This window comes from Cyprinus carpio, chromosome B4 (assembly GCF_018340385.1).
Source record: "Cyprinus carpio isolate SPL01 chromosome B4, ASM1834038v1, whole genome shotgun sequence".
In the NCBI taxonomy this organism is placed as follows: Eukaryota; Metazoa; Chordata; class Actinopteri; order Cypriniformes; family Cyprinidae; genus Cyprinus; species Cyprinus carpio.
Genome location: NC_056600.1, coordinates 10,909,480 through 10,933,704, shown reverse-complemented (window position 1 = coordinate 10,933,704; position 24,225 = coordinate 10,909,480). Strand labels below are relative to the sequence as shown.

Here is a 24,225-nt window from a genome sequence, read left to right as displayed (position 1 = left end):
AAGTTATAAAAACAATATTTTATGATGAATTTCATATGTTGAAAGCTGGTTTGGAACAATGATAAAACACTAAATTGATAATCGAGACATAAAAGCCATTGTACTATATAAAAGTAAATAAAGGTATGACAAAGAATAGTTTCTGACAGATTTAACTAAAAAGGGAGAAGAAAAAGTGTGCATCTCTTTAATTAAAATCTACTCCTGGCTAATAAAAGTTTCTTAAGTTATAACGTGACAAACTAATATAGACTGTCACGTTTGAAGCTACTGACCTCAATAAAACTAAAAGAGAATGAGATGCGATGACATATTGCAAAATGGCCTACATTTCAAATCCCCCTCAGTTTCCATTAGTGACCCCTTATCACCTTGTCGGCTGATTAATCGTCTAGTTTCCATTTAATCACTTGTCTAGCCTTAGTCTAGTTTTAACCAAGGAAATACAGCATTTCATATCTTCTTACTATCTTTTGTACAAATATAATCATAATGCCATTTATGTTGCCCTTAATGAACTTTCCTTGACCAAGACTGTGGTTTGCGTAGAAATTTAGAATCTGGGACATCCTCGAGCCGCATAAATGTCATGACCTCATTATAGAGTTGTAATACAATTTTGTGGTGACTTTCTTTTATTTAAGCTCCCTCGAGTAGTACGAAGCAGACAGAAAACTTTGCATTCTGTAGTGGCAATAGACACGATCCCCATTGGATACACCAGCCAACGTGGATTACATTACAGTTCAGGACTCTGACATCTTCACCTGTCTTGATCTCAACTGGAAAGTCAGAAACAAAGAGAAAGGACTTTGCTGACGTCACCAGGAAACTAGAATAAATACAAAGGTGAGGACCAGAGCGAAGGCAAAAAGAAGGAAGAACGGAATGAAGCAGGTGTATCAGCAGGACCTGCATTCACGTACATTCATTTAGTCACTCTGGAACTGAGTATGGCCAGCGCTTTGCAGTATTGCTTTCTGATCCTGATTTTTGGCATTCCAATGCACGAATGTGCGGCGGTACTCCTAAATGGCAGCTGTTTACCTGTGGAACCCTGTTTTGACCTGAGTGTGATGGCTAATATAGCCGAGCGTGTCAGCAAAGACGTGGTGAGTATTCTGATCATACTATCAACATTGTGTTAGAACTCAAATCACGCATTACTCACATGCATGCACTTGTTACAAAACTGATCCATACAAAGTAAGGTTGATATGCCTGTTGGAATAGACTTGCGCAACAACAGAGGGCTGCAATTAGATAGGAAACATCAGGTGTTCATGTGCAGAGTCATGTTAACTTGCATGCTTTTAGAAAATGCCCTGGAGACTTTGAATATTTCAATTGGTGACGGTTTGAATTATCCTCTCAGATAGCTGCGGATGGTGAGAAGATCCTCCTGAAGCACAGCTCCTTTGACAAAATTCGGAAAAAGGTAAGATGCATTGTCTTATTTCATATTACGGGTTATCGAATTATCATATCAGCTATTCATTGGTGCATAAAGCTAGTTACTGTATTACAAAATCTGAAAGTAATATGAATGTAATGAATGTTATGAGGCGGGGCTCTGTGAGGTCTTATATGGAATAGCCAGCTAATTGGGCATTGGCCAACCCACAAAAGAAGCCCAACCCATAAAAATGTTGTCTTGGGCCTCGTTAATTTTACCAACATCTAATTTTAGATGTTAGATGTACCTGTGAAATTTTTTTGTTGATGTACTACCATGTCATCTTTATTTGGCATCAGGTATCACAAATTAATTGTTTCTATTCATCAGAAAAATCTTCACAGCTGCGTCCTGCTGAAGATCATTCATCTATTTGAAAATGTTCTTGAAAAGACAAAGAAGAACGACGTCCATAACACGGAAGAATTTAACCATCATCTTGAGCTTATACACATCATGGATCAACTCAGAAACTGTGTGTATAAGGTCAGTACATTACATTTTCAGAATACATTTAATAAACTTTGTCATGTTACATCTTAATGTCTTTGAGTGATCTTATAGCACATATAAAAGGGAAAATACAAAACTGGAAAGACCAGCATGGCCTCTTTTTCACTAATGTATCTTCCATGGAAGTTTAGCTAGACAAGAACTAACCAAATCCAGATCATGCTGGTCTTTTCAGCATGGTGCTGCCATGTATGTTAACAATATGGCAAGATTTTCACTTAAACAGGACCCAAAATGTTGGATTGGTTTCTTAACTAAAGGCCATTTCTTAAGCTTAGGTTGTTTTCTTAGGCTGCTTGAAACAACTAACAAAATATTTTACTACCACTTCTTTGTTTCAGACAAAAAATAAATGTAAAACCCTATACAAGATGTCTGACATAACCACAACTTCCTCCCCAATGGTAAATATTCTTCGACAGAATTCCAGTATATATTAAATATGAATAAATAATTGTACATTTTACTCGGAAGCAATTAACACTCATATATGTACTTTCATCTAGATTTCGGAGAAAAACATGAACCCAAATCAGCTTGCTGTCTTACAGCTACAAAAACTGAAGTCTGCCATTAAGAGGGTAAGAATGAGTGTTTCGAACTATCGAAAAACTGATTAAACCTGTTTTTGTATGTTTCTTATTAACTCTTTATCTTCACTTGTCTCACAGGTCAATGATGTGCATATCCAGGAAGGGGTTATGGATGAGCTGAAAACCCTCCATCTCTACATGCAGGGTAAAGGCTTCCGGAAAAATACACAAGTGATTAAGGAGACGCATGGCATTTCATGAATTCTGGCCTACAATGTGTAATCTGCCTGATCACTTTAAGATGTGCCAGTTTAAGGAAGGACAGAATAAAAAGCTATTTCTTCTAAATAAGATCAAACTTATTTTCCTGACCTTGTGTTTCTAATAACGTATTTTAGTTGTTCGTGCTTTTAGTGCAAATGTCTTTTTTGCTTTTTTAAGTAATGAGTATTTAAACAGTATATGCATATTGCTTACGTACTTTCGGTGAAAGATTGAGTGTACTGCAGTAAATGCAGGTGAGAAAATAGACGAGATAAAGATCATTTTGTCAATGTAAACATGAAATGCATGTTTTTCTTTGATTTCTATTGCATTCATTTGTCTGCTCAGTAAAACATTTTTGTATCTGGCACTGTTTGTTTAAGTGTGTTTGTATTTGCAAGAACCATATTTTTGTCTGAAGTCCATCATTAAGAAGTGTTGAGAATTTGTCTGCTCAATTTTTTTTTTTTTAGCAAGACATTGCTAATATTCTTTAGGAAATTCTCAAATTGCTGGATTACATTCATTCTCATAAACTTTTTTTTTTTGTCTTTTTCTACCCCACTGTAGAGCTATTTATTTATTTACCTACACATCTCTATACTAACAACTACACTAACTACATACCTCTGCTGTAAACCATCAGAAGTGCAGTTCATCTATGTGCATGAGTGAGATGCATGCATGCATAAATCTACTGCATGATAAACACGAACAATGCATGTGATACACAACAGAACACTGCTTTTTAAGGATGAGATCAGCATTTCTCTAAACCCCAAAACCATATTTAATCTTTCTCTTTTGTAATTTTGTTTGTGCCTATTTTGAGGATGAGGGCACGTAGTGCAACCTGCATGCTGGCATAAATTAACATATAGAATTTCACAGGATGCACAACTTCTGACATCAACATACAAAAAATCTAGACACATTTGCATCTCTTTTAAGAGTTGATGTATCATTGCTGCTGAGCTTCATAGCAACGGTGACTTAGGGAGTCGAAAGCTTCGCAGATCTTGATGTTATCTCATTTCAATAATGCTGAAAAACAGCCAGAAATACGCTAGAAACAGCAGCGCCCACAGCGGAAACTGTGGCGGGTTGAAAAAAGCCGTGAATGTAAAGAAAAGAAAGAAGATAATGAATGAATGAAGGCACTTTTGAAACTTTGATCATCTTCTAGGACTGAAAAGATTATTAAACTCATGTCATTACATTTCTCCTTCATGCATAAGCACAACAGCTCTGCCTTGTCGCACAGAGTGATGTCATGAGAAACCCCCAGTCTCCCATCACTTCTGGTAAGTGGCTGCGGCAGCTTACGATAAGCAGAGCAGAGTTGACCACAGACTCAGCCTTCTACTGAAGGGTGGTGTACAACACAACAGAGAGAGAGAGAGAGAGAGAGCTGAGACAGAGGCCTAGGGAAGATGCACAGCGACAGCCTGAAGAATTTGATGAGAATCAGTTAAGGTACTTTTAGCAGGAAAACATCACTTGTTGGCTTCTTGAAAGTGACAAATTAAAAGAAATGAAATAAAATCTGATAGTGAGACTATGTTTCTATCTCCTTTCACCTGTTGCAGCTCGTGTGACTTCAGGGTAAATACTTCTTCTACATGACCTGATCATCAACCCTTTGAAAACAAGAGCACTATATTGTCAGCAAATTATTTGTCATTAGCCGTTCAGATTGAAAATAAAAGTATATCTGTTTATATGTGTGTATACAAGTGTGTGTTTGTCAGCACTTTCGTTCTCACTCAGGTCCTGCTCTGCATCCAAAATGCACCGTGAGCATCTCTGCACCAAACGTTAATGACATCAGCTTTTAGAAGCTTCTTCCTTGAACAATTGAGCATTAAAGCTTATGTGGAATCAGTGATGAGGTAGAGGGAAAATATCAACAAATTATTTTGCAAAAAAGGTAATTTTAAAAATGCTAATTAGTTAGCACTTTCCAAGAATAGGGTATGCTTTGTAGCTTATTACTTTCGCTAAAGCAAATTCTTTGTAGCGAGAAATATTGAGTATGTTACATACACTATTACTTCAGAGGTGTTGACCTTCTAGACTATATCTAACAATTAAAATTATATATTGACAATATAATTAAATTAATATCTACAGTATCTAAAGAAAAGGAAATTACATCAGTATATATAATGATCTGTGAAAGATGAGAGAGAATGGATCAGGTCGGAAAAAAGTCACCTAGATCATGAACCTTTTGAAGTTCACGCTTGTCATGGTTCTTCTCACCGCATTACCCTCCGAAAATCGAAGTTCACCCACCTGTCATTGAAATTTACCGCTGCTTAAAGTTTCGGGGAGAATGTTCAGGGACTGTGTAGGCTGAGGATATCTGAAGGTTCCACTGTCATACATGGGCTTCCTGAAAATAAGGCCCTCATGCTACAGTATGTGTGCATTGAAACGGCAGCATGCCTATGTTTCTAGAGTCCCATATTCCCCAGATTTATATGCCACATAAAAAAGGTTCAACTGAACAACACAGACAGAGAATCTTTTATTAATTCACTTGATGCTGAAGGTAGACTTTGTGGAGGACTGTTATGAAATTACTTGGGTGGGAAGTTGTTAGAGAAGCAGATGTTCAGCAGTTATCCAACCATTTTACATGGCTTTCTGGAATACTTGGTTGTGACTGGTCAATCACGTCATTCCCCGGTAATAACTGGTAAAACTAAAAGCACAGGCTTATCCAGGTATAGGAATCATCTTGACCATTAGTAATTTTATGCTTAATGTATCACTCTGCTGTCGCTGATCAATGTTTCGTGTCTAATTATTTCCTTTTGTGGCAAGCATCCGTGTAATAAGTGGGGAAATGTACATCCAACCAGTTCGCGTAAGTCATCCATTGAATCCTCAGATGATTAAACCTTATAGCCTAGTGAACATAATCTTGTGTTATGAATAAATCTGGGAAACACAGGACCTGGTAACACAGGAATGACCTCCTCTGTGCAATGGGCCCAGAATGGACTTGACCATTAATGTACAGTTTTGACCTTCAAACACACTTCATTCAATAAAACTAGACCTCCGTCGACTTGCACAATTAGCAAGACTTAAATCGGAAGCAAGGTATCTCTAAGTGGTTTAGAGATAAAGATCAGAAACTCAAATAGCAATTTATATCGATGCATATCGTGAAACCAAAACAGACACAAAGGTGCTGACACATCCTCTTTCAGAGAAATTCACAAGACTGTGTCAAGCTTCATAGCTGGTGCACTAAACCACAAACTATTGACTGTGACACTTGTGATAAAGGCAAGGCAGTTTAGTTTAGATTAACTGAGTGGTTGCTAGGGTGTCACTAAGCAATTTCTAAAGTGTTCTGGATGGTTGTTTGGCTGCTGAAAATGTGTTGTTGAGGGAAACAACATCACACACTGAAACATCTCACATCAGTTAGCGGTATCACAAATTATCATTGGCCATGCTACAATCCTTAGCTTATATGTTAATACCCTATTCACTGGATGCATTGTGCTCCTTTGTAGATGTTTATGCATTGCTAAGCATAAACGCAACCTATATCTAAGCCCCTGCAGCAATTCATTTACATATAGAAAAGGGCAGAAGCAATTTAGTTTCCATGAGCTTTTTCAGAACGTGTCACATTTCCTGTGCATGCTCAACTGCTCTGCATGCTGCGTGGTTGTAAACATGTAGAGTGAAGACCAACAAACAGAAACACTCCGACAAAATGAATATTTGTGCAGTCTACTGTTCACCATATTGTACTGAAAGTTAGTCAGTGGCTTCAGCACAATAAAATAGAGAATGAGTGCCATTTGTCCATTCAAGGAGCAAAATAACACACTGATGCTAATGGACTGTCCCTAACCTGAATGGGATAATCCTACAATCATTTCTGTTCCATATGTGAGAAGGTCAAATTAAGAAAATGTGATTGGAAAATACGGATGAGTCAGGCTCCACCCACACACACACACACACACACACACACATGCTCTCTCATACACGTTGCCTCAAGGACCACGAGTATGAACCTCTGGCCTATATTTGAGTGGCCTTTTGGCTGGTCTACTTTAAACATATCATTGAACTTCTCTATACACAATATAGGTATACAAAGCTATATGCACTACACATTTTAAACATGCAATTTTAGAAATTTTAATACAAATACACTATAAACAATATGAAGTTTACTGGGATAAGGGATACCTTCAGAGAAATTACAGAATTACTGACTCAAAGTATATGAAAGCCCTTCTAACTTTAATTGACAATGCTTTTAAAACTGTGCCAGACACAAAATCCAGATTCATAACTTGCATATTGATGCACACAATGACTGTACAGCCTGCTTGCAGGAACAGCACTGCCACCACTCTATAACAGCACAAACAGCAAACATCAGGGATGGAAAATATTACTCAGAATTAATTAGTATGACTGTGGTTATTCTTTGAAGACATCGGTTTTTTTATCGTTTTTTTTTTCTTTTTTTTTTCTGTTTGTGGTTGGTCTGGACTACCTTGAGGTTAAGGTTTATAAAAAAGATTCATGAGGTTTAAAAATAAGCCTTAGCAAGACATAAGTGTCTCTAGGCCATGGTTTAGTTGAAACAAGGATACTGAGCTGAGGAGGGGCTGAGGGTATTTCCAAAAACACACTTTTCTCCTCAGTAAGGCCTGGACCACTGACAAGAAATAGTGCTTACTTTAAGTTGATATGCAATGTGAATATAATGAAAAGTCATGAGTAGGCCTGTTTAGTGATAATCATAATCTTTGAACTCTTCACTTTACCTTTAAATTGTGGGAGAAAAAACAATAATAGAGCATGTAATGATTCATTAACGTGGATTATGGTCACGTCTTTTAATTAATTGCAAAATAGGCCTATTCCTGCACAAAGACAATGTGATATAGCGCCACCTCGTGGATAATGTTGAAAATAACCCTAACCAACCGAACATAACTAAACTACTACTACTCCTACTACTAATAGGCCTAATAATAATAATAATAATAGGCCCCATAATAATAATAAGAACAAAGGATAAAAAAAAAAAACTCAAATATTAATACAACGGAACTCAGGGCCAATCCACTGTATTTCAATAATTATCACCAAAAAATGTTTGGTTAACATGGATGTTTAGGAAAGTGCTGTGGTGAGTTTTTGTGACATCTAGTGGTTAAGAGGAAAATAAAATACAAGTTGAAAAAAATCACATTGCACCTAATTGTATAATTTACAACATTAGCAGAGAGAGAACATATATCTGTTAAAATATGTTCATAATATGCATAATTAATACTTTGCAGGCATCTGAAACCCTGCTTAAAGTGGAAGCTTGTTTGGGAAAATCTGAGAGAAGTGAGATCTTTAAACTTCAGACAAGACCTGGAGAACAAGGTGAGGGAGAGCCACAGACGTCAAAATAAAGTAGAGCCACATGAAATAGTGAAATGTGAAATTCTGCAATATCTATGTTGATTCTTCTTAAAATTAACCATGGTTTGTCTAACAAAAAAACAAACAAAATAATAAATAAATAAAAAATGGTTAATATATTTAAACCTTGGTAACCACAATTTAACCATGGTTTTGCTGTACATGGTTTTACCATGTTATTTGTGGTAAAACTGTGGTTATAAAAATAGTAATTAATATGCCAATAAGACATGGTTACTACATTTTTACTATAATAAAACCATTGTTCATTTTTGTAAGGGGAAATTACTTGACCAGTCTTGTGGTTTGACCAAATTCAAAATAATTTAAGTTATCTGGCACATTTCCAGTGGACAAAGCACTTTACAAAAAGTAAACGTGACAGCATATCTAAGCCGAACAGACAAGTAAATGAAATAAACAACAAAACCATGCATATTAAAGATAGCAATTCTACAATTCAGATTGATAGGATCGATCATCATGTATGAAACCCACCAGTGCAAACAGAATGAGTTTGGACTTCCAATAGCCAGTCCCTGTTGGAGTGATGAATGCAATAAATGTGACAAACAACCTGCAACACCAGACCATTTCAACCTGAAGATGAAAATTGCCTAGACTTAAAGCAATGGGATGCAGCATTCACCAGTCATAGCCACTATACCACGAAATGCCTCCTTCCAAGACACAGCCAGTCCATCCACAAGAACCACACAGAAACAGCTAGGTTAGCACGCGCCAGGATGGTGAAATGCAGCAGCCACTGTGAGAAGAATGAAGAATGAAGCATTTACTAGGCGACGTAAAGAAATAAAACATAAAGATAAATAGTTTATGTGTTGGTCATTGGTGGTTAATTAATTAACACAATGCATCCATGCAAAAAGGTGTTAGTATAAAGTCAAAGGTCACTGGAATGAACAGGAGCCAGTAAAACAAATACAAATGACTTAGCACACCTTTAAAAAAAGAGAAGATTCTTTCCAAATTAAAAAATAAAGCGAAATTAAGCTGGAGTGGTTAACCTGAAAGCAGGTAAGTCAACCCTTCCCAACATAAAATATAGAACTGTATGTGGCTAAAATACCCCAGAACCTCACCCAGAAAATACTGAGGTAAGTTTATTCAAATTGAATGACAGCAATCTGAAAAGGTAAAACACCAGATCAGATGAATTTCTTGTGTTTTTCTCTATGTGGATTTCTGTGTTCTACTTATTACTAAATATGCCTAAATAAATTAATCTTATCTAATATTGATATTAATATTGTATTTTAACCCTAACCCTAACCCTAACTTGATACATTGCTTATGGATATTGCCTTCAGAAAGAACATGTCTGTGTTTCACAGTTCACTAAGGCTGTCTTATATTTATCTTTTATTCCAAGCAAAGCACGCTCTGGCTTTGTGAGCTTTAGTCTGATTACTAAGGGTTGCTGTGGCTGACAGGCAGCAGATACAGATAGGCTGCTCATCCATCACTGGATTAAAGCATTTTTATGTCGCGGTGTTCTAAAACAATCAAAAAATGAAGAAATCGTGCTTCCATAGTTGCTTTTAGGGACCTGTGCCTGGTGGGTTGTGCAAGAAGAAGTAATGGTGTGGAATAATAAATATGTCTCTGTTGACTTTCTGCTGTATAGACTAGTTCTGTTTGTACAGATGATACAGAAACTCATGACATTTCATGGAATAGTTGTCTTGTTCCACATTAGACTGCGTATGCACAGTTATTTGAGGACATCCTGAAATTGGCACCTTGAGATTACTAGCTGTGCAAATAGTAACACAATGTCCCATTCAGTCATCATTCCTAGCAGAGTGTGGCTATGGGTTTGTGGGCCCACTGCCCATAATTGTACAGTATATACAATTGAATTTTTGGATTAGGCAGCTTTATATTTTCTCTAAATAATTATTGGCTATTTCAAATCTGTTTTTTTTCTAAACCTTGTCCAAAACACGACTTAAGGCTTAATGTAATCAAACTGAATTGGATGTAACAGTCAGGAGTTTAAACCAATAAAATTGTATTTAACTTTAGATGAACAGGGGAAATAAAGTGCAACGGGATATAGATATCGAACAAAATAAATACTTTTCGAGTGTCCTAACCGTTGCTATGCACACAAAAGTAAACTACACCCAAACAACAAGTGAGACCTGTCATCTGATAAAGTAATTGTTGAACTCTTCGACGGGACAGGAGGACTTTCTTTGTGTACCTATATAATCTCACCTTGGCTGAAGAACTTGTCCTAGCTTGTAGAAACTGTCTGATTCTTGTGTAAACATCAGTGTTTACAAAAGAAGGTGTCTCAGTGTGGACACATCCAACAAATTAGAACAGGTTAACTGGTTTCTATTTAGTCGTTAGTAGTTGTAATACTGCTGAAGTATTCATGAATTTAATATGCATACTCGCTTAAAATGATCTGCTGAATCTTAATTACAGTGGAGCAGCAATAGTGTGCTTTTCTGCAGTTAAACTATGCATTTCATCTCTTACTTGTACTATAGTTATCGTTCTGTGCATTTGATTGGACCCTTACTATCAGTAACTTAATCCTTCCTCTCACTGCCTGCAAGGTGGATGCTACGAAACTGGCTGTTTCATGTTTAACCTATTAGTGAAGACTCATCTTGATTTAAGGAGTCCTTAAGGGAGACAAATATACTTCATTTAGCCCCTTCCACAATGTGACCTCTGTCACAGCCTACTGTAGATTATCATCTCTTTCAAATGTGCATAGAGTTAGTTTTACATGCTTCTGTGTTGCTGTAGTGTAAACCCTTCTCGTATCCATGCACTTGACCTTGAAGCCATAAATATCATTAATGATGCAGTTTCTGTGGATCAAAGTGTGTTGTCTGATTCAAATTATCCCTCTGGTCATGCATTTGAATGGGTAATATGACAAAATAAAATGACAAATATCTCATCAGATGTCAGCTGCAGGACACAAGTACAAACAAATAAGTGTCTGTTTGGTTTCCTCACTCCACAATGATAAGTTATAAGTTACAAATGATGTTCCTCCCTATTTTGTTTTGTAAAATTGCCATGGATCTGTTTTGGAAACGGGATTGTTTCTGAAGAACTGTGCATACTGTATGCATAAAAAAATTATCAAAGACTGTCTCATCACATACAATGACTCCACAGAGTCATCTAAATAATTGATTGTACTTCCTTTTTACATCTGTTTTGGAAGCTCCATTAGATCAAAGACTAATATTCCATTTGCAACAAAGTACAAGCATAAAATATACAAATAGACATGGCTTCCATAGCAAATTCACATTTAGGTATCTAACCAAAGCTTTGCAGCAGCAAATCTACAGGGTGAATCTAAACCACGCACGACAATCCACTTTGAGCATGGATATGGCATTCTGTCAGATAGATTCAGATAGATTCATAAAACAAAAACAACAATACCTTCAAGCTCCATAAAGTTCTGTTGCACTGCACTCATCTGTTTTCACCAGCTACATAAGCTACATACCTCTGCTTTTAACTAAAACGCATTTTAGTCATTGAAATCATTGATCACCAAACATGTTGACACTGATTTTTTTCGTGTAAGTTGAGGATCTATTTGCTTGGCAAGCTGTATTTTCACATGCAGACTCATCTGCCTTAGGCTAGTTATTCAGCTGTGGGCAACAAAGAAGACATGAATTATTTAGACAGAGCTTCTGTTCCTCTTCATGCTGGTCACTAGATGTCAGCAACAGAGACATCAAACAGTGCCTCACAGCATGGGAGATATAGTATATATGTAAGAATTTGTATGTGGGTGTGTGTACATTAATATAACAGTTTCTTTGTGGTTTAATAAATGAAAGACATGAGATAAAATGAAAAATTATTGGTTCAGTTACTCAGCCAAATGCTTTTCTAGGAAAACCATGATCTACGACCAAAATCAAACACACATCAGCTTACCCACAAATCTCTGTCTTGCTTATGACTATAAATAATAGGTTTGTAGAGTTGGCAGAATTTGTTACAGATACTGTACACATGGCTCATGCAGGTGCTTTCTAAGAGATTAATATTTGAGAGGGAGATGGGTGGCATTATATTTATCTACAGTAAAATACAAGTCACTGGTGATAAACTATACTGTTACTTTCCTCTATCCATATGCACTAAGATTCATTCATTTTGCAGACCACTTTTTCAATGAGACTTATGATGCTTTCAAGAACAAACCCATGACTTTAGTGTTGTTTGTTCTTCGGTCTCGCAGTTAAGCTACAGGCAAACATGTGACCAAATCTACCAAACGAATCATCAGAAGTCGAAAGTCAAAAATGGTCAGAAGAATAACCCTTTTCAAATCTATACTTCAATTTCTAAAGCCCCACTAAAAGACTATTTTAATGCATAACAACTTCAGTAAAATGCAAAAGTAGTTCAAAATCTACTCCTCATAAACACTTTACAGTTATGGCAAATGGATGCTGGGTTGTTACTGTTTATTCAACACTGAACATTATATTTATACAGGTTCTCTATATAATTCTGCTTTTAAACTCTTACAAGCCCTCTGACTTACCAGTGTACAGAAATGCATTGTGGATGAAATACTTATATAAAATTATGTTAATGTCAGATTTGGCATTGTCTGAACTGACTTCAGATTTGTATGCATTTTTTCACTGAGACTTATTATGGATCAGTACCGATGATATATTTCTTGATATTGCTTCCCAGATTTTGGGAATTCTCTGCTAATGCTCTCTGGTTGTCAAAAGGAAGGCAGCTGCAACTTAAACTGATGGATATTATGTTTCTTAGGTTAAGGAGTAGTCAAATGTACTACAAGATTTTGACATGTTTATGTGTACTAAAATGTCACATTACCTCTAACATGCCTAGGAAGGAGGGCGTGCAGGATATGAGGCACCACAGCTCTGTCTGCTATGTATATGAGTACAGAACATGAGCCTTAATGAGATTTGGCAGAGGCAAAGTCTGTTTATTGATTGACAACTCCAAGGCTCATGCATCTGCCAGCCTATGCAATCATTGGATCTGGAGTCGGGAAAGTAAGGGGGTAAGACCATGGGGTTAGCTGGGGTAAACCCTCCATGAGTGGACCTGCCTGGAGCCAAAAGCTGAGCCTCTGCAACCGCAACCATGTGAGGACCACTGTCAAGCTTGCCTTTCAAAACGGCATGCTGAAATACCATCCCATGGAAGGACGCACTTTACTCAGACCTGTGGTTCGCAGGCTGTCAGGGCCTTTAGTGACAGGGACTGTGGTTTCCCAGGCGTAGCTTCAACCACAGGCTGAATAGGAGCCAATACTGGCGCGCCATTCATGCGAAAAGAACCCACCAGTACTAAAGCAACTCGGATCAGTCTGTTGTTTGGCATTGCTAGAGGGCCATCCTGAATGGGATAGCTGGAGGATGAAATGATCTGTGATGAAATCAGATGATGCTCAGTGTCATGTTAGGTTGTGCCCTGCATGCTGATTCAGTCAGTCTTCATAAGCACTCTGTTTTGAAACTGCTCCTTGACTGTTACTCTATTCTGAGAGTGATCATCTGTTTCAAATGCACTCCTCTGGGTATCTTATTCATCTTGAAAATGATACAAGAGAGTCATGTTTAAAATTCTGTCTTTGACCACATATATGACAGTTTTTTACAACTCATGCAAGTCATTCTGTAGAGCTCATATTAACCGCTAGCCTTCAGTCATTATTGAGGCTAGTGATCCATCAATCTTGTATTAATCAGCAAATCGCCTACCAAAAGTCATTCAATGAAATTTCTAACTTAACCTTTCTAAAGTTGTATAAATAATGTTAAGGAAATTATGTAAATGGTATACATAATGTATTCCAAAGTGTGAATTTTTAAAGTCACATCACAGTATCTTTTCAGAATATTGAAGAGAAAAACTTGCTTCCGGCATAACATGAGTAAGAAATATTTCATAAAAATATGCATATTTTCTAAGATATGCTTATGCTTGAATATTTTCAGAAGGGCTATATCGCAAAAGGTTTATTATCACTACTAGAAATGTGTATAAATCCAGGAAATGCAGCAGGAACTGAGAAATGAAATTTAGTTAAAGGTGGACAAAGCTGTTACTATATTCCTGCCAGATTGCAGGTTAAATGGGTCATTGGTTCCAGTGTCCTCAGCTTACCGTTGGAAGAGAAACTACATTGTTGTTGATAACATGACTAAATGTCTTTTTTAGAAGAATAATAGGGTACTCCCCTGCAGAAGGGCCTTCTTGAAACCAGAGAGAAGTAACCGTTGTGTAAAGAGAAAAGAAGACTACCTGATAGTTTAACTGAAATATAGTATATTAGTGTATATAGATAAAGATACTAATCTACTTCTGACTGGGCTGTTATAAAAAATACCAATATGAATCTCTCACCTCTATAAGGCCTACAATTAATGTAGCCATCTTGGAATCATATGGCATTCCTTTATTTAATAAACTATTTGTTAAAAATGATCACATTACTTCTAAATGTTCTAGCAACCAGTGTTTTAAATTGTTACTCAATTCCATTGAGTCAAAGATTGCTCAGCTGAGCAAAGATAATAGGTTTGCATTAGTAGAAATATTACACCCTTTGCATTTAATGAATCATTGAAATATAAAAGTTCAACCCACAAGTGAATGAGAAGGCCACACTGAGTGTTTGCATGACCAGGTGAATAAAGTAGCCTGCTGCAACACCAACTCATATCTTCTGATCTGCAGTTTGGATTTAGTTTGTCCGACGGTCCAAACAAGTGCCGATAGATGATTGTAAACCTATAGGAACACACCGAGACCCCAAAAGAGCTTGAGCAATGGAGAGTGAGTACAAGCTGCATCTGTTCCAGTCGTGCACCAGAGGCCAACCTTTGATGGAAACATGGCTATTCCTGAGTAGGAACTGGGAACCGGCTTTATATTTAGAGGCAAGTGTCATAGAATCTTCCTACTGACAGATGTGTAAAAAATGTTAAAAGGGGGTTAAAAGGTTCACAAGACTACTAACAATAGCAAGCAGCCAGTTAGAAGTTCATGGTCCATGTGTTTAGCTATGGTAGTCACTAGCAACGGAGAGCCAGATAAATAAAACAAATGTGCATCATAGAGGTCATGGAATATCATATTTATATATTAATTGCAAATTCATAAAAGTCATCCTGTTTATTACTCCAGAGTCATAAACATGGACTGGTGCCATCATTCCAAAGTGTGTTTAAATGGAAAGAAATAATTTGCGTTGCACAAGAGACCTAAGACACAAATTACAAACAGCAGAATTCAATTTTTTTTTAATTCAGAAATTATCAGTCAAAGAATAAAGTTATAAATATAAAGAGATATCCATTACACATGCTCATGAGGCCAGAGGGCAATTATTTGCCAGCAGGGGACAATATTTTATGCAGCCAATTGGGTCACTTGAAATATAAGAGCTCTCACTTAACCAACCTGCCAAATCTAGGTCACAGGGTCTCTCATATCAAACTTTTGTGTGCTGGTCCAGACTGACCACCCGCATAGTGATGTAGACTTATGAGCTCTTAGGCACATGACAGGGGTTAGCATGAAATCTCAGAAATATCAACAATAAGCTGAAGATAGAACCTATACAATGAAAGTCAGTGGGGTACAATGTTGTTTGGACCACAATGTTCTTCAAAATATCTAATAATTTATTTTGAAGAAAGAAAGTTATACAGGTGGAACAACACAGGGGGGTGAGTAAATGACCAAACAAATTTTCATGTTTGTGTGAACTTTAAGAATAGGCAGTGTATGATGCATTAAAACATTCAATGTGATAGCCAGCGAATTGACAATGTGCTCATTAGGTTACAAATCCCTCTTTTTTTCAAATGAGAGCCCTATGAAATAGTGTGTGTGAAGCAAGGAATGTGGCCAGGCCCCATAGTGTGGTCAGAAATAGCCCTGCTTTAAAGATGTGCTTATTGATTCCTGCAAGGGATCTAACCCTTTTGAAAAAAAAATAAAAATCACTCATCCCTGGCTGGTAACAGTCACTTGGGAACAGTGACACCTGTGTGACTTTGCAAAGATGGGATTTGCTTTGTTGGGATTCTGAGTTATGCCCAAATCCCTCAGACAGATCAGTATCATATTACTGTTCCATTGAACGGGTGAATGTCCTGCCCCTGGTCAGTTGGGTGAACTGGTTGAACCCTTTTCACAGACATAGACACGAGGCAGCCGTCGACCAAATTAAGATACTGGACAGACTGACCCTGAGCATGCTAACTAATGAAGGGCTCTGATATTCTTGAGCTTTGGTCTTCTTTAAAGCACTGTAAATTTATTTGAGATTGACCTTTTTTCAATACAATATTTCAAGTGTAAATCCCTTATATTATATATATATATATATATATATATATATAATATATATATATATATATATATATATATTTTTTTTTTTTTTTATTTTTTTTTTGGCATTTTATGCATTTATTTAGATAGGAAAGAAGGTAAACAGGATGCAAAGTGTGTGAGAGAGAGGGGGATGGGATTGGGATAGGTCCACAAGCTGGGACTCGAACTCAGGATGGAGTTCGAGTAACTAATGGATCAGATGTTCAAGAAAAATGCAGGGGAAAACTGCCATGAATAACCAACTGTAAAAAAAAAGAAAAAAAAAAGGTCCATCCTGTCACTCCATGCAAACTTGACAGACTCAAAGCGATAAGGCTCTAAGCATGACTGTAGGTTCAAATGCTAGCTCAACTGTTTTACAAGAGGGTAACTTAAAGCTGTTTATGTGTCATGGAGATTACTTGCAAGCTAAGAATGTTCAATGGAAAAAGCAGAGGAAAACAAACAAGGTGAGAGAGAGGGGTCACAATTGTGCCCGAGTGGGAGTGCTAGCTAGTATCTGTTTTTTTCCTTATAGAATAGTTGCACCACATATATGTCTGGTTCAAGAGAACACAAGAGATTAAAGATGAAGCTGTTGTAGACTAAAATGTAGACTAAAATGGTTTCCATCCCAGCTACTATAATACTCTACCAGAACCTTGACACATACCTTTTGAACAAAAAAGCATTAATCTGAAATTTAAGCTATTCAAAGAAACCGTAAAATGCTCGAACTTATTAGAATTATTGCAATAAGGTATATCTTAAGTTTAAGGGCTTGCCACCAAAGTGGGCGGGTTAAATGATCTGTCTAAAAATGGCTGTGTTTGCATGCAGAAAGAATCACACTCTCTTGGGATTCTGCTTGATCAGCGGTGGCTAATGGGCTGCACAATGCAACATATACTATTATAATCTTATACCTAAGATGATAGGAAGAAATCGAAAAATCAGTGTACTGGGAGCACACTGCTTTTCAAACACTTTATTGAGTGGCCCTCACTTGGTGTGACCGCAGTCCTCTCACTGGGAGCATCAGGGGGGCAAGGGACGGTCAATGGCCAGCAGACTTGGCATTATTCTGGCTATGCATCAAGCCAGGCTAAATATAAGCTTGCTGTTCTATCCTGGGAGGACAGATCTTTTTCTAGTAATCCCTGTGTTGAAACCTGATGCCATGTCAAGGATTGACAGCAGAGGTCTTGGTGTGCAAGACTGACCTATGTGGGGCGAGGTCATTGCAGATATTGCCTTCAAAGGCTATTTCACCTGCACTGCAGCTGGGTACTTACCTCCTTGCACTGTACAGTAGAGCAAGAATACAATACAATAAAATATATTGGGAAGGAACTGCAAAGGTTTTGCATGGTGTAGTGCTTATTTATAAAGAGCAGTAGGTAGCATTGTATTTGAATCAGTGTTGATTTCTAAGATTATATATCTATTCCCTTGCATACCATGACATGCATCTCTTGACACATGTTCTTGGCACCCTCTCATCATCACACATGACAAACAAAGAGACACCGAAGGTCAGCATGGTGCCTGCTTATCCAAATATAGGCCGTCGTTTATTTGAGAGGACTGGCGCTAGTTGATGTTTAACATACCGTACAAAATGATGTATGCAATACATGTTCTAACACGAATCAGGCATGGTTAATACAGACTGGACACTGTGATATCAGTTTATCTCATTGTATATGATAATTAAATATAACTGAAGCTTTAGATATGCCAAACACAACAAAGCCAAGCATTAACAGACAGACCATCATATTTGGTTCATCTGCAGAGAAGACAGAATTTTGAATGAAAAAAAAAAAACAAATATGACAGACCTGCTTCTTTCTAGAACAGTGCTTCTCACTGAATTATGAATTAGGACCCAGATGATACCTAGACAGCAACCAGCGTTTGCCCAGATCCGGCCCACATGGATTTCACATGGGCCAGATGTGAGCCAGATCTGGGCCGCATACATACACATTGACCATTAGTTGCATCAGGGAGAAATATAGTTCCTTTGTATTCAGATTATGAAATCATTCATATTATCAGATTGGGGTTAAATGGGACAGTTTTGTTGCACTGCTGCATGTCACCACAATACCGGACCACAGTATTGGGGCTGGACGAGTACATGACATCTGATAAGAGCTTTCCTGACAGATGACCACCAGTAGTATATATGAATATTCTAAATATGCAAAATATCCCAATGAAAGCAATTCACAATTGAGGGCAAGTAATTACAATCCTGGATAATGGTCAGTAACTATTATATGTCTGACAGTTAAATAGACCTCAATATTTCCCTGCTGTCCTCTTAATCTGTCTGGATGGTACAGAGAGATTTGCTTAATTGCATGCAAGAGCCAAGCTCATGCACAGATTGATGGCCAGTAAATATTAACTCTGGTGTCTCCCCTTTCTGACACTTGAGTTGTTTAACATCAGGCCTCAAAGGCAAAAAGATAGCTTGAAAGTTTAAATGAAGGCAGGCAGGACTCTTGACAGGGAACTCAGGAGAAATTACATCACTTGACTTGTTTAATCTCTCAGAGGTTGGTTTTTTATATAACTGACTACACAGGTTACATTCTTTACCACAACATAAAGTATAAGTGATAACCTTTTACATAACAACTTATTTGCTTTTAGTTGCCTCTGAGCAATATGACAAATGACAAATGGCAAGTTGAGCTTGCAAGAACTTCCATACTACAGAGCAGTAAGGTGATCCCTTCTTACCCCCACCCCAACAAATTTATTCTCCTAGACAGGACTTGTAAGGTGATCTGAGACAGATGTTACATGGAACACGTGCAAAACTTACAGTCATCAACCTGATGTAGCTCAGTGTTCATGGAAAGAAACCCTAGAAAACTAAAGCATCATTTTTTTAATCTATGTCAAACGGTAAGAGACAGGAATGACAATCCCATGGCATACAGTACCAAAGAATTCAGATCTATCAAATGGCCCTAAGCATGATTTTCAACTACCAGACATGTACAAATGGTGAGGTCATCATTTCTGTTGCTCTGTTGAAATGTACATTGGACAGGAACTGCAATGATATCAATAGACCGACTCACTTTACTGTCTTATGAAAAGCATGTAGTTTTAACTGAGGACAGTGATTGATAAATATTGAAGATTGATAAATTATATATTACAACAAACCAACAACATATATATTAAATAACATTATAAAAAACATCAAATATCATAACATTTATAGGCAGCAGGCAGAATGTAGGCATCTTTATTTCACATTTTTGTCTTAATATCCTACCTATTTGAAATGTTATTTTTTTTTTTGTGATGTTTCAAATGATGCATGTTTCCATGACGCATCATTTTCAAAGTATCCTGGAATCCCAGGACAGCTTTATCCTGTACCTGCTTAGAAGCCAGCTAATCAGATTAGCTTAATACGCAATACCTCACTTTGATTCTGCAATTACGCAGCTAAAAATCACAGAGGAGGAGGACATGACTTAAAGGGGCATCTTTTTTTCATCTAGACAGACATGCTTATTTAATCCAAAACTATAAAATCAGTACACCACAGTTAACAATCTGTGTAATTGAACATTGGTTTGATATAGAGAAATGGCTTGCTTTGTATGGCGCTAGTGTTGTATATTTTGGATGTAGATTAGCTTCACATTTAAAGTTATCTTTCATTTACTATATTAACAAGAGAAGTAGTGATACAAGAATCATCATTTTGTGCCCTTTGACCTTTCACACATTGATACTGTCCACCAATCTATGTGTCTTCATTTTGTCACTGCAATTTGGCCTTGTGCGCTTTGACACAAACAAACAAATTATTGCCCTGGTTCTAATTGTGTAATGGAGTCACATTTCTCCAGCGAACAACGTGCTAGTAAAATGATGCCAATAATATCCACACCCGCTAAAAGACAAGCATCAATGAAAGGCATATATTGTTTGGGTGAAAAGTATGTGTGCCTCTCTGGGTACTCTAGACCTGTGCATCCTCATGGGGTTTAAGTGTCCTGATCCGTTAGCAATCACAGAAATGCATTTCGCAAAAGAAAACTGCAGGAAGTCTAGTGCTACACAGGATGAGATGCCACAATTATGAAAATCTGATGGCCTGTTTTTGAATTTAGACAACCGGAAATTAGCAACAGGTCAACAGGTAACAACAAAAGATCATCTATCAGAACTGTGGTGCAGTGGATTATGCAAATGCTTTTAAGAGCACTTAGCTCAAATAGGAACCCAGGTTGAGTCCATGACATAATACCACTCGCCATGTCTATACTAAGCAAAAATTAAAAAACTAAACTTATATGTAGTTACTGGTGCAGGGTAGTATTCTGCATCAACTACTTAATGAAGATAGATAGATTGTTTTGTGTTTGTGGCATTGGCACCGGCACGGGACATGGACAGTCTGGGATGTCTCACCTCAGCTCACATAGAAGACCTTCTTGGCAAGCTCATGGTTCGACTGGAAAAGCTTTCATCTCTGTTTGACAGCTGCCTGTTATGAGGCCTCATCCCTCTCCAGTCCATTGTTGCTCCCTGAGGGACCTGGGCAAAGACAAACAACGATGAGAGAACCAGTTGCATGTATGACCTGCCCAGGCCGTGGCCAGAATGAAGATTTATGGCTGACGAAATTCAAATTTCAAACTCTGCCAATGGCCTAAATAGGACCCATGGGCTACAGGCAGAAGAAACCTGAACCTGAGGCTCCATAGTGCATGCCATGTGCAAATATATCATAAAGTTCACTCCCCTATATAGATGGCGATAGCCAGGCCCAGGGACTAGAGGCTATTTCAAAAGCTGTTAATTAACACTGACACCTGGGCCTCGTCGGCCTCCTGGTAGCAAGCCATGTGGCTAGTGAAGTCTACATTTTAGACCCTGTAAGCATAGTGAGAGAGAACAGCAGCACATTACCATGAAAAAGCACTGATAAAAGTCTTGGATCTTAGGGTATGAGGGTGTGAAAAATTATTCTGCAGTGTACCATTATATAAACAGGCTTGATGGATACTCACATGAGACAGCATGGACACATTATAGAGATTTCTATTCATTTCTGGCCAGGGGAATAGCACTGTCATGAAATTACAGCTTCAATAACTATGATATTAATATGTATAGAAGTATATGTAATGGTACTGTAAGAATAGAGAAGTGTTACCTCCCAAAGCTAGGAGCGATGTTGTTCATGAGACAATAACCCTGTCACATGAGACAGTGCGATGTTGTTCAGTGAGACAAATAATCCTGCTAATAGTGGCATTAACATGACAATTAACAGATTTAAAGTGCACTTTTAGCAGCTCAGAACAACAGGGAATTGAGCCAACAGAAAAGGAAGCTTTGGGAGCTCAGGCTGGCCAGGCAGAGGGAGAGAGAGGCAGGTGCAAATGGAGATTGATACAGAGAGGAAATAACCAAGACCGAAATAAACATAAACAAGACCAAATGACGTTAAGAGAGACAAACAGGACAAACCATAAAAATGAAAGGACATGAGACCAGGCAGGGTGACAAAGGGAAAGGCAAGGTGAGAACAAGTGTTGTCAACTGCAGCACAGATGAACCATTGGTGTACTTGTATATCCAGGCTTCACATTCAACCATGCACACAAACACACAACCAAAATGAAAAGTTATTCATTTTGTCTACCTATTGTTTGAGTCATGTTGGCAGCACTGCTGTCCCCACATTATCCATTATGAAAGAACAAGAGAGTGGAACTGGCATGAAAAGAAGGCCCTGTGCCATGCAACTCTAACAAAAGGGCTCCCACACATGTCTGCCGTTTACTGACTGAGATCCTTGGGCTGAAGAATAACGGGCCCATGTAAAAGCAAGGTACTGTAGGATTTGTGGCTTTGTCCTAATTTTTAGGTGTAATGGCTGATGCAACAACAATAAATTGTCTCTTATTTTAGATAACGAATATTGGCAGGAAATATGTTTATCTACTAAATATAACCCCAATCTGACCTGAAAAAGCATAGTGAATTGGTAGAGACTGGTAAGACATTATGGCTATCTCTAATGTGAATGTTTGGAGGCTCTTGTACCTGTCTCTTGTCCTGAAATCTCTGGAAAGGTTCAACTTATTCATTAGACATCTCTAGTTTTAGCATCCACTTCAAAATGAAGCTCTGCAAATGCTCACTTTTGAATAGCGAGTGCATTTCATTGCTGTAGTAAATGGCTGTGTAGTTTCTCTGCTGTTATTAACAGCTGTCTGTAGTTGAAGCTTCCATTAGAGGAATAGACGTACATACCTGAAAGCAAGCGCACTGTCATTTTTTTTTGCTTACCAAGCATAACTGATGCTTATTGTTTCTGAGTAAAGAACATTAAATAAACGTCAGATATTTCTTGACTGTTAAACCTGATTTACAGGCCAGTGTCCCATTAACCACAGTGTCATGCATATAACCTTGCTCCGAACCTAGTGTACCTGATCTAAATGGCACACAGTTAGCAGGGCTGAGGCTAAATATAAAAGGGTCATGCAGTGCAGGACCTTTGTACAGAAACAGCTGCTTGCTGTTTGTCTCTGAAGAACAGGTAAACACTAATTTGATTTCAAGTCCACTGTGACTGAGGGGGACAGAAACACTCACATTGACAGGCCGAGTGTAGAAGAATGTGAGTCCTGTGATGCTTGCGGGTGAGGAATCCAAACCTCGCTCAAAGCTTCCACCAAGTCTAGCCCCACAGGCCTGTTAAGAGAACTGCACAACACATTCATATACAAAACAGATTGTTTATAAAGTGAACACATATGAGTCACACCATGCGGAGCTACTTTGCAGTCTGGTGTCACCTGCTTCATAGAAGCCTCACAAGCTTATAACCAACTGTGACCTTTCACCTGCCTACATTAATTAGTGTTGATTGCATTAGGGATTTATCTTCTAACCTGTTGCTTTGCAACTGCAAAGAAGGAAAAGTTGACCAAAGATTATGTGAGGAGTAAAATAACCAAGTATAGACTAAAATGCTTTTCCAATGAACCACTGTATATTTGTTGAACTGCAGATTGAAAAATAATACTGGGTCACAAAGCTAATTTCAACATCTTATTTACATACATCTTTTATATGCTGCTCAAAACAGATTTAAACCAATAAAAGTGGATAATTAAGAACACAACAAAATCATATCAATAAATAAAACTGAATTTGTCAGAGAAACTCAGAATTTTAACAAATTAATATGCAGCATGATAAAACCGAACACAAATAAGCTGATTCTTCATTTACAAGTGAGGTACAAGGCAGGCTACTTATTTCTTAGAGCAGGTTTGAAATCATTATTACCATACACTTTCCCATTTCTACAGATAACTTGAGTCAGCAGCAATAAGTGTCTAATCACCTCTATAATACCCTTCCTTCCATGTCTTTCTCAACTGGCTACTTGCCTTACACAAATAAGCTGAGGTCAAGATTATCTTTAGGTAGGAGAGAACAAAAGTCTTTTCTCATCTGGATAAGCTGAGGTCAAGATTTGGCTGGATATACCACAAACAGAGATATTACTTGTTAGTGCAGGATAAC

The 24,225-nt window shown here is 37.6% G+C and overlaps 1 protein-coding gene across 1 annotated transcript; it reads left to right on the top strand.

Annotated features, from left to right (window-relative positions):
- Window positions 1–663: 663 nt before the first annotated feature.
- si:ch211-266a5.12 (uncharacterized protein LOC557488 homolog) lies at window positions 664–3,133 on the top strand. The gene is made up of 6 exons (XM_042721945.1): window positions 664–1,112; window positions 1,376–1,438; window positions 1,787–1,942; window positions 2,311–2,373; window positions 2,476–2,550; window positions 2,641–3,133. The coding sequence occupies exons 1-6, from the start codon at window positions 954–956 to the stop codon at window positions 2,761–2,763; spliced, it is 639 nt and encodes a 212-aa protein (XP_042577879.1). The 5' UTR covers window positions 664–953; the 3' UTR covers window positions 2,764–3,133.
- The last annotated feature ends 21,092 nt before the right edge of the window (window positions 3,134–24,225 follow it).

Excerpts from the sequence above, each read along its gene's own strand:
- si:ch211-266a5.12 (XM_042721945.1), top strand. The coding sequence starts at position 954 with ATGGCCAGCGCTTTGCAGTATTGCTTTCTGATCCTGATTTTTGGCATT. Across the intron at positions 1,439-1,786 it reads TTGACAAAATTCGGAAAAAG|AAAAATCTTCACAGCTGCGT; the intron begins GTAAGATGCATT and ends TCTATTCATCAG. Across the intron at positions 2,374-2,475 it reads CCACAACTTCCTCCCCAATG|ATTTCGGAGAAAAACATGAA; the intron begins GTAAATATTCTT and ends ACTTTCATCTAG.